At 32.5% G+C, this 12,273-nt stretch overlaps 1 protein-coding gene across 1 annotated transcript; it reads left to right on the top strand.

The window, feature by feature from the left end:
* Positions 1–8,872: 8,872 nt before the first annotated feature.
* LOC133290522 (UPF0481 protein At3g47200-like) lies at positions 8,873–11,635 on the top strand. The gene is made up of 2 exons (XM_061488613.1): positions 8,873–9,267; positions 10,471–11,635. The coding sequence occupies exons 1-2, from the start codon at positions 8,873–8,875 to the stop codon at positions 11,633–11,635; spliced, it is 1,560 nt and encodes a 519-aa protein (XP_061344597.1).
* Positions 11,636–12,273: the final 638 nt, after the last annotated feature.

Genomic DNA, 12,273 nt, shown 5'->3' with positions numbered 1-12,273 from the left:
AATAATAAATATTTAACTCCTATAATAATAGTTTTAAGTATTTTTTTATAGACTAATTACCAATTAATTTAAAATATTAAAATTAAATATAATTATTATTATATTATATAAAATAATTATAATTAAATTATTCAAAATATGTTCCAGATCTTAAATTTTAAATAACATCAAATTTGTTAAAGTATTCTAAAAAGCAAATCATAATCATATAACTACTTTATTTGGACTTGGATTTAATCGTAATCTGTTAAATTTCAATATATTTGCTTCTTTGTGTTGAGCAAGTGGCTTCTTTGATAAGGACGCTTACCGAACACCTAGATGGGGGTGTGTTCTAACTTTTACAAAAAAAAACTTTTTACAAGTAGATCTTTAAATTTGATTAGCCTGAAGAAAGTTGAACTAATGAGTTCAAGAAGCACACCAAATCAACTGGATTGACAGTTCTCAAATTTATTTTGCTATTTCAATTTAGTTAACAATCACACGAATATAACAATGTTCCTATTTTACTTCAGGTTCCTATTGCGCAAATATTAAAATGATGCAATAACGAAACTTGCAACCTTACTTTCTTACACAAATCGTAAAACAATTCACTTCCAATGATCATAAAACAGTCAAATTCTTACAACACTTATTAACACAACAAAACCTTTATCACATAGTTGACTAATGCTAAGGAGATTATGTTTCAACCCATCAACATACAACACATTCTCAATTAATATGGTTGAAGAGTTACCACATCACCATAGCCAAGAATTTTTCCTTTATTATTGTCATTATAGGAGACATTCTCATGTTCCCGTCTGTGAAATGATGAGAACTTTGAGAGGCCTCTAGTCATGTGTCTAAAACAACCGCTATCAAATACCATTTTGTGCTATTTGCTCTAAAACAGACGTATAACATAAGGAAAATAAAATGATCGATTTATAATTTTTATACTTTTGGGTCCTTGCATATGAGTATAGGTACATACACTAAATGTAAGAACTCGCACCATTAATTTAGGAAGTTAATTAATTGATTATGAGAAATTAGGAAACAATTCCATAATTGACCCTAATAATTATGAGAAGGCTTGAATAATTATAGAAAGTAATTAATAATGTTGAAAGTCGCTTTTCTGACGAAAAGTGCAGATACCGATTCTGCTCCTCGGTATAAATGCATACTCATGAAGTATCACAGAAAATTATAATAAGTATGAGAATATTCCTAGAATAATATGTTGGACAGGTATAACAAGTTTTAAGTCGAAATATTGAAAACTGGTGCCAGAACTGATACTGGCTATGGAAAAACGCGTACCAGAAAGGTGCTACGAAAAATAAAATAAAAATGAGTAGGTTCAAAATCCTAAGTTTGGGATTAAAATGCTAAGCGTAGCAATTAGCGCTAATACTGTGTGATTAATCATTAACCAGCTATAAATAGAGCATTACACAGAACCCTAGGCTAATTCTTTGTGCTCTACGTGCCTCCACTTGCATTTCTCTGGTCAGCCACCTTACCACCTTCTTCCCTCTCCATTGAGCCATCAAGAGGTCACATTTTCTCTTGATTTCTTCACAAAATATCATTGGAGAGTGTATTCAAGCCTTGGAAAATAGAAAGGGGATGCATTTCTGAGTTAGGGTGTCAGTTTGAGTTAGGGTTGGGTGCTGACTTTTGGTTTTGTTAAGTGGGAAGCCATTTTCTTGGTGGTTGAGCTTCAAGAAGCCACATTTGGGTAGAAAGGACCTTGCTTGAGTGCCATTTTCGTGCACCCTTGAAGTCAGGACTGTGGAGCTGACTTGTGAGCTCCAAGAGCATCCTTCTTTGTCGTGTTGAGCCTTGGGTAAGTTGTTCAACCTTTTATCATGAGTTTAATGGTTAAAAATGGAGACTTGATGCATGTAACAAGCTAAGTTAATAACTTGAGGTTGGGTAAGGTTAAACACACCTAGAAATGCATATTTAAGCTTTTGGAATCGCTAAAAGAGCAACATTTGGGAAGGATATCTCGTAAAATGCAGAACTACATTCTGTCGCGAAATATCCGGATATTGATATCCGGATATGGGGTCTTGAGATATCCGAATATGGATATCCAGATATGGCCCCGACATATATCCGGATATTCTGGGTTTTCGAGAACAGTAACGGTACTGTTCATACAGAATGCTATTTTGGGTTTGTGGACCCATGTTTGGTTAATGTGGACTTCTGTAATAATTAATCTAAGTCAAAATCTAAGTGATTAAGGGCTTGTGGCTTTGTGAGAAGCCTAAAGACATGAAACGTAAAGGAAATGCGTTGTCTTTTGTCACATGCTTATAGAGTATGAATATTGATATGATTGTTGGTCTAAAACAGATTGTGATCTTGTTGTTTGTGGACTTGAGCTTGTGTGGACTCTTGGCTTGGATAGTTAGCTTGCAAGGTAAGCTTTCGTGTCCTCGGTTTAGCCATTGTTGGTTCCACCATATCCCATGGGGGGATGGTTTATATGCATGATGTGTTTTCATGTATTGTTTTATTGAAATGTTATTGAGCTGTTAAGTGCAAATGTCTTATGATATGTATGTGGTGTTCGCCTAGACGGGATGTGATCCCGTGGGCAGGTACGACATGGGCGCGTACTGTGTGGGTAATAGACGTATTTCTGTATCTCTCTGGCTAGTAGATTAGTTATAACACACATAACATGATTATCTGCTGCATTGCACTGGTTTTGGAACTTATCATGTTAAACTGCTTTTGGAACTTATATTGCACATGTAAGTGAGCTTGGGGTGGAAGATCCTTGAGAACCCCTTGTCTTACTGAGATTTCTGTTTAGAGATCTCACCCCACGTTTGGGGCACCATTTTCAGGTTCAGGTAACTCGGGGGTGGAGACCTCGGGCGGCAGGAGGCCGGAGCTTAGTTGATTGATGTTTACCTGCTTATACCGATTATGCTTAGATGCTGGATTATGTCTGTTGCTATTATGTGTTTAGCTTTATCTTATGGATTATTGTGTGGAGACTCTGTTGGCTATGTTGCCTTATCTGGTGAGCATGGGGATTGTCCATGCCACATTGACTTGACTTCATGCTTTTAGATTCGAGTTGTATAATTGTATCAGGATTATTTCCGTTCTACGTGTTGTAGTTCCGTGAATTAGATACTCACAGATATTTATGTATTGAGGTAATTCAGTTAGCTGTCTATTTGCAATTTACATACAGGCAATGTTTTTGAAAGTGAATTAAGTAATTCAACTTGGTAATGATAATGACGTCATAATTGAAAAGAAAAAGATATTCTGCATATTTAATTAAGCGTGGCTTAATACGATGACATGTTAACAATCCGAGTATACACGAGGTGTTACACTAAAGCACAATAGTACCATGTATAAGTGTTCTGATATTAAGCACAAACAAATATTATTCTGGGGGGAAATATCACAAAATTAGTTGTTGCCCAAGTGGGACAGAATTGGGCGGAAATGAATAATGGGAGATTTTACAACTCTATAGGTATTATATGTAAGGTAAAAGCATGATACAATCAAGTACAATATTTATAGTAAGCATATACATCAAAAAGTAGTTCAAAACAGTCTATACATGCTTCTTTTATTTCATTTAGTGACTATATATCATGTGTAGAAAATATAACAATAAAACAGTCCATGGCACATGATGTATACATGTTCACTGAGTCTTCTTAGGAGCATATATCATGTTCATAACAGTGTGGTTAAATAAAATGCTAGATACACTAGATGTTGAGGCAATGTTGCCCATATCTATAGTCCTCTTAGGAACCTACTTGAGATTCGTTCCATTAAGGCAATACCTTTTAATATTACATTGATACACAAGATGACCACTCATACAACAATATGTACACTTCTTAAATGGTAGTTTAGACATGAACTTAGGAAGATTACGATTTGTCTTTCTTAGTTGAGGAAAGGAAGGTTTTAGAAAACTAAGTCCATGTTTAATTGAACCAACCCTTTGCCTACCATGAAGGATATTCAAGTTTTCTCTCCCACTACTAATTGTTTGTACCATGAAGAGGGATACACATCATCATACAAACGAACAAGAAAATTCATAAAGGAATTTTCATTCTTAAGGTACTCATTGTCTTGCATTAAGTCATTTACTATCGTTGTCAAGCTATCAACTTTGTCTTGCAAGTTATTTTTCTCATTTTTAACTTTGTCAAGCTTAGAGGTTAGTTTCTAATTTTTAACTTGCAACATTTATAAGCATACAACAAATCATCATAAGATGGACCAACCATAAAAGAAGTATTCCAAGAAGTAGTGTCACTCAAAGAGTTTAAATCATAGCATGAATTACTATCACTTAAGGAGTTTGATAAGTGACAATAATATACCTCGGTATGTTCATCCCCTAGAATTGCTATTAAGCACAAGTTTGCTTTCTCACAAGGTGAAGAACATAAGGAACTAGATGAATCTTCCGAGAATGCCATGTATGCCTTCTTTTTCTTTTTTCCCTTTCCTTTTATTCTTTTTGTTAGGAAAGTCCTTTTGAAAATGACCTTCCTCTCCACACTCAAAACAAGTATTATTGTTATATGCATTGTTGGAGTTGTTTTCCGTTCTAATTGGTCGAACACCCTTTCTTTTCTTTTTGTTGAACTTTATGTTGAAAAACTTTGTAAACGACTTGTTGAATTTTCTTACAAACATTTTCATTTCATCATCTTCACCAATGATTGATTCACTTGATGATGTTTCACTACTTTTCATATTTTGCTTTCTTTCTTTGCTTTCCTTTGAATGAGATGATTAAGCTTTGAGGGCTAAGTATTTTTATTTCTTCTTACTAAGCTTTTGGTTAGCTTCTATTCATCTCCAACTCATACTCTTAAAGCTTTCCAAACAAGGTAGCCATAGACATAGTAGACAAATCCTTAGCTTCGTAGATAGTTGATGCTTTTGCATCACATTCCTTAGTCAATCATCTTAGAATTTTGTTAACAAGCAATTCATCATTATGGAAAATATTCAATGCATTCATTGATGTAATAATTATATGCATGAGGCAATTTTGCATTTCAAATATAGAGTCACCCTTATTCATCTCAAATAGCTCAAACTCTCTAAGGCCGAGTGTCTTGACTCTTGAGGACTATCTACACATCATGGACACTGAGGCTTTGTTTGGGAGTTAGTTTTACGAGGAAAAGGAAAGGGATGGGAGGGTTTTATTAATCTCTTCCCTTGTTTGTGAGTTTAAAAAATTGAGGGAAGGGAATTGGGGATTTTTGCAAAATCCTCCAAAACCTTTCTCACCCTTAAAATTAAAGGTCCCCCAAATTTTAGGGTTTGGGGGGCAAATGTTGAAAATTACCTATCTACCATTAGCATTAAAATGTGAAAACTACATAAATGTGAATCATTTTTAAATATAACATTATTAAAAAAGGCTCAAATATTGACAGAATTTATCGATGAAAATATTTCTTCGAAAATAATGAAATTTTTGACGAAAATCATATAACGTCGAAAATAGAGACGAAAAAAGATTTAGTCATAATCATTGGCATAAAATTTTTATGGAAAAATAATTCAATCAAAATTCTTGATAAAATCTAAATTCCGTCAAAATTTTCAAAGGAAATATTTCCATCAAACTTTTCAACGAAAAATATTTCCATCGAATTTTTTTAACGGAAAACAATTTCGTCAAAATTTTTGTAAGTAAATATTTCCTTCAAAAAGATTTACGCAAAACATTTTCATCAAAATTTTCAACAGAACACATTTCCAGCTAAATTTGTTGACGAAATATATTTATGTAAAAATTTGTGACGACCAACATTTCTGTAAAAAATTCAAACAGAAATTTTTTTTTTTGGTCAAAATTCTTTATGGAATCTAAATTCTGTGAAAACATTTTCCTCAAAATATTTGTCAAAGTTTTCGACGAAAAATATTCCCCTTATATTTTCAAAGGAATACATTAAATTTTTTTTGTAAAAAATTTTAACGAAATTTTTTTTTTATCAAATTTTTTTACAGAATCTAAATTCCGTTGAAACATTTTTGTCAAACTTTTTGACAAAAAAAGTTTCCTTCAAAATTTTCAACAAAATACTTTTTCATAAATTTTTTTTGATAAAAAACATTTTGTTAAAAGTTTCGATAAAAAAATAATTCTAGCAAAATTTTCAACAGAACACATTTCCATACAAAAATTTCGACAACAAGTATTTCTATAAAATTTTTTGACCAAAAAATTTTTTATAAAAAATTTAGATGGAAAAAATATTCCGTCAAAATTGGAGGAAGGAAATACCTTTCAATTTCCTTCCCCTTCCTCCCCCCTTGAATTTTCTCCCTTTCCTTTTCCTCTAACTCTTGTTATTAACACACTTTCTTCATGTTAATGGTTCATTAAGATAATGAAATTATTCCTTTCTTATTCATAGAGTAATAATCTGCAAATTAAAATAGTAAATGGAGCTATCACTAAATCCCTAATAGATCTCAAGAATCTATTACATTTTGGAAATCCATTGTAATCAGTCGTAACATAAGAGTGTAAAATTTCTAACTTAATATAGGTTTTTTTTTTTTTTGGTAAAACTTAATATAGGTTTTTAACTCAGTAATAAAATTGTTAATAAATATTAACTTACATTAATAAATATTTATATTATTTTCATAAAATTGCGTAGACACAGATACGAGAATAATGATTAGTCGTAACAAATAAGTGATATAAAATTGTTAATTTTGGTATTTTAATTTAGAAATTTAGCTGGACAGCTAAGCATAAAAAGATTATCTGATAATTAAGTAATTGTTGTAAAATTAATAAGAATTAGAAGAAGAATAGAGAGATAAGAGAGATAGAAAAATGTAATCTGATTGTATTGTCACACTAACATGATGCTTTATACATGCCTTATTTATAGCTCAAAAAATATGAAAGTTACAATAACTACAATAATTCTCCAACGATCATAACGTCTCTAGTAGTCATAACGGTTATATAACAAATATGTACACCCAATAATTGTTTATAACAGTAATAACGAGTTTTGACTCTCTGCAAGATTGCTTGTCATTTCCATCATTCAATGCTTCAATTAATTATACCTACATATTAAATTGCAATTGGTCACTAATAACATATTAAAAATTAAATTAATCACAAAATCTTCAAGTTGTAGATAAATTAGTTTAGGTGAATAATTTGAAAGTTGAATTAGAATTTGAATAAAATGGGAAATGGCCAACTCACCATTGATTAAACCGGATGGCCTAGCTAGTCCCATTTTTTAAACTATTACTCATCAAAGTCGTTAAAAATGTATATTTATTATGACGATGGGCATCGTTAAAAATTAAATGTATATTTATTAGCAAAAAAAGTTGTTAAAAACGTCAGAAAAGCTTTTTTTTAAAGATCTATTGATAGTATATAGAAATCATTTCATTTGATCACCAAACACCTGTATCAACTACTAAGAGTTATTTCATCTTAATTATGTAGTGATTTCTGGTTCGATCTTGAGAAACAGCAGTATTATAATTTAGGGGTTTATATCTATTATTTAACATAATCACAAAAAAATTTCTACACACAACATTTTGTGGGACCCGCATTTTGTGAAAAAAAAAAAAACTACAGCACGCAAAACGAATTTTTATAACATAACACAATCGTCTTTCTTACAACATAACTCTTATAAAATTCTATAATTTAATAGTGAAAACTTTGTCACTCATATAATTTACCTGACTTGAATGAAATTATAAGTCGATTCATCCATGAACATACCGATAAATAATATTAAGAATAAAAATTATTTCATTTTCGTTCTCGTATGACCAGACGTAAGGTTGGGGGTAACTGCTTACATACCCATGCATGATGCACCTCTAACACTTCTTTCAGAAACTGAGGTGGTCTCATCTATATTTAAAGGGGTTTCTGAATTGCTCAGGCACATATCTCCCAGTGCTGAATTCACTGCTGCATCTGTCTTTCTTTCCTTCTTTCTTTCGTTTTTTTCTTTTCTTCCTCCTCCTTTTTCAATTAGCAAGCTTTTATATATATATATATATATATATATATACCTTGTTTCAATAATTACCCATTTATCTTACCTAGTCAATCTTTCAAATCAATAGCCGGACATGGCCAATGAACCAGACAAAGACATTGCCACTGAATCAAACAATATACATATTATCACGTTGCACCCTGAAAAATGTATATTTATTAGCAAATAGTTGTTAAAAACGTAAGAGATGCTTCTTCTTTTTTTAAATATATAAAATCATTATTATAACTTCTCCCATGAGTTTAAATTTTTTGGTTGAAGTAATTTTTTGTATGTATAGAACTTCGGTGTCACAGATTCGATCCTCACTGCCTCAGTTAGGTAAGCCTGTGCATTGTCCACCCTTTAAGTACGGTAAATTCTCATATAAGGGGAAGTGCTAAAAATATATAAAACTATTTATTTAACTTCATCCAACACTTTAAGTTTTTGGTTTGCATTAATTATTTGCAATCTTTTTAAAATCGTTTGATAGTATAGAAATTATTTCATACTCCTATATGACGCGACATAATATTATTTCTATCTGCTTACATGCATGATACACCCGTGACAATTCTTTCAGAAACTGAGGTCGTCTCATCTATATATAGAGGGGTTTCTTAATTGCTCAAGCACATAGCTCGCAGTGCTGAATTCATTGCAGCATCTCTCTTTCTTTCTTTTCTCTCTTTTCTTCCTTCTTTCTTTTCACTTACCTAGCTACATATATACCTTGTTTCAATTATTACCCATTTATCTTACCTAGTCACTCTTTCAAGTCCTAATAGCCAGACATGGGCAGTGAATCAAACAAAGATGATACGAAGTGGAATCGTCCTCTGTTAAAGTCGATGAAATCTGTCTACAGTAAATATTATGATAAAACATGTAGCATTTCGGTCGTTCCAGAACGACTTAAAGAATTGAATGAGGATGCTTACATGCCAAAGGTTGTCTCCATTGGACCCCGATTCACGACAGGACAAGAAGACCGGGGCGGACGAGAAGACCGGGGGGGACGAGAAGACCTGCTGCTCATGGAAAAGATCAAATTGCAATGCATGTCCTCTCTCCTTCATCGAAGTAATGGCATGGAGGCGGAGGAATGCTTCGAGAAATGCAGCGATGCCATTTTGAACTTAGAGGAAAAGGTTAGAGCATGCTATGTGAATGTCATGAAACTCAACGAGTAAGTCCTTCGAAAGCTTAATTATAAAATTATTGATTGACTATTTATTTATAAACTTAAATTATTGAGTTAAATTGGTCGTTTATGATGGTGTAAAAACCAAGATGATCACATGATCACTCAGTGGCGGACTCAGGCTCCGGCAGGAGCTCGGGCTAAAATATTATGTGTGTATTTTTGTTTAATTTTAATTAATTCATATCATAATATATTTAAATTATATTAAATACTAAACACCTGAGCAGGAAACATAAAAAATAGTTATAATTTTATTAAATATTTTTTAATTTTATTGAATATATTTTAATTTTTTTAAATAAATAGAAATGGAACAAATAACTTAATACAACTTACTCAAATCTCTTACAAAATATATTTTAATTTTTTGATAGGGCTAAATTATAAATTTTAGCCCGGACCAAATTACAATTTTAGACTGGGCCAAATTATAATTAATCATATAATTATACATGATAAATACAATTTGTTAAAATTTAACCCGGGCTGAGGCCACCTCAGAGTGCAAGTGGCTCCACCACTGATGATCACAATTCACAAATTGGCTTTCATTTTCTAGTGAAATTACGTCAATATAAGATAAAATAAAAAAATAAGTTTAAGCAATATTCACACTTCAAGCTCAAAAGACTCGGGTAAAAAAGTGTGTTAATAATATAATATAAAATCATTGATTTGGGCTTCACTTGCAAGCTTAAGCTTTTGGAGGTTGAATTGGTTCTCTGCATCAGTTAAATAAAAGAAATGTTAATAATTTGTATATTATATTATATTTCTAAAGATGAAAATGCTTTGATTCAATTATTTTAACCGAAATTCACTTTTCATTAGAAGAATAGGATAGTGAGAATTGAATTCTAAACCACTACTTAATGATAGATTCTCTTATGCCATGTCATAATTCAACATTTCCAAAAGCATAAGTGGTTGTTGAGTGGATGGGTGTTATAAGTGCGACGACATAAATGTACGTACGTAAATAATGGGGTTTTAGTTTGTCATTTAGTATGACAAGAAAAATTTTCCTACATACAATATTTTATAGGGTCCACACTCTTTAAAGTAAAAAAAAAAAAAAAAAACTAATGCACGTAAAACGAATCTCTATAATATTACACAATCACTTTTCCTACAACATAACTCTTGTAAAACCCATAAATAATTTTTATATTATATTTCAAACAGGTATGAACTCAGCGAGATTATGTTAGTGGATGGGTGTTTTTTGCTAGAGCTTCTGATATCCAAAGATTCGAAATTGAATCATGAACTAAAAATCCACTCCGATCATCCTAGTCCCGGACCTGAAGTGGTAAAAGACAAAGAGATCTTGTCTGATCTGCTATTGTTAGAGAACCAGATACCACTTATCGTTCTCCACGAGTTGTCTAAAACACTTTTCCCCAATGAGTTCACAGAGATTCAGGAACAAAGGGTGCCAAGAATTAATGATCTTGCCTTGCCTCTCTTTGGCTACTCTCAGTTGGGGAACCCTGGTGCCCCTCACCTTCTTTCACTTGTCCACTCAACCATTGACAGGGAAGTTATCAAAGTAAAAGATTGTGAGGAAGTATTGCAGATTGAGGAAATTCGGCAATACCTATCACATGTTGCCAAGAGTCATGTTGAGGTAAAACTGAAGCGTTATTGTGCAACAAGGCTCAAAGCTGCTGGGGTTACTATCACACTCCCACAAAGGGATAGAAGAAGGCATGTCATTCTGCAAGGGAACTGTCTTGGTCGTATGCTGATAAGGTTTGGGAAAATGCTTGTGAATAGGGATTTGAATATGCTTGATGTGGAAAAGACAAAGTTAGACTTTGACATAAAATTCAACAACGGGAAACTAGAAATTCCACAGCTGCATATCACAGGAACAACGCAAGCCAGGTGGCGCAATTTCATTGCTTTGGAACATCACAAAAAGAAATGGAAGAGCACAAGTGTCTTCGGCGGCAAGTGTACTTGGTCTGCATTGTTTTTTGATAGCTTGATATGTTGTGGGGCTGATGTTCAACTTCTTAAGGACAATGGTATTATTGTGGATCATTTGAAGATGGGCAATAAAAAGCTAGAGACCTATTTCAGCACAATATCAACTGGAGTTGACCATGAAATAGTTGATTCTAGTTATGTTAAAATATTTCATGATTTGAAAAATTACTCTGCAGCAAATTTCCTCATTAGAAACTGCACAATATGGTGGCATGTTTTCAGATTCCGAGTTGAACAGTTTATCATGTTTATGGGGAGTGGCTACAACTTTGCAGCTATATTGTTATCTCTTCTCGCTATTCCGCAGACTTTTTATGCAATCTTCCCCTATTATCGTCCCAGTCATGCTCATTGATCAAGTCTTTGTGTTTTCAATCCTTTTGTCTGCAAAGGGGAAAACATTATCTATTGTGATTTGTGACCTTTAATTAATTTCTTGTTTCATATTGTAAAGCGCCACTGCAACCTTCTTGTTAAAGTGGCGTCTGCTCTTTACTATTCTGCAGGCTGTTTATGCAATCCTTGTCTATTATAATTACAAATAATGTATTTCCATGGGTTTCGCCTTTATATTTTCTTGTATCATTGCAATAAATAATTTCTTGTATCACTTCACACTTCTCATATGTCCATATATGTGTCTGGAGAATACCTTCTTCTTTTTCTTTTTTTCCCATAACAAACCCAATTTTCCAAATCCAACAGGTTAAAATCTCACTTGATAGATATACATGAAACTAGTTGCAGGCTATATTTTCAGGTATCAAGAAAAATTATAGGTCTGTATCCAAAAAATTAAAAAGAAAAATTATAGGTCCGTTAATACATGAAGCAATAAAAGCAATTCCTTTCAGTTTTTAAAGCCCCATAATAAACTGGAATTCAACACAACTTGCTCTTTTTCATGGAAGCTTAATTCTAAACCACGTCTTAGATGGCAATTCCCAAGTTAACTATGAGCCTTTAAGCATATATAGTGTATCAAAACACTAA

The sequence above is a fragment of the Gastrolobium bilobum genome, unplaced genomic scaffold (assembly GCF_033153095.1).
Source record: "Gastrolobium bilobum isolate Gb01-03AN ecotype WA unplaced genomic scaffold, APGP_CSIRO_Gbil_v1 utg56011, whole genome shotgun sequence".
In the NCBI taxonomy this organism is placed as follows: domain Eukaryota; kingdom Viridiplantae; phylum Streptophyta; class Magnoliopsida; order Fabales; family Fabaceae; genus Gastrolobium; species Gastrolobium bilobum.
Note: the sequence above shows the minus strand (reverse complement) of the source record. Positions and strands in the feature narration are given on the sequence as shown.

Excerpts from the sequence above, each read along its gene's own strand:
- LOC133290522 (XM_061488613.1), top strand. The coding sequence starts at position 8,873 with ATGGGCAGTGAATCAAACAAAGATGATACGAAGTGGAATCGTCCTCTG. Across the intron at positions 9,268-10,470 it reads AATGTCATGAAACTCAACGA|GTATGAACTCAGCGAGATTA; the intron begins GTAAGTCCTTCG and ends TATTTCAAACAG.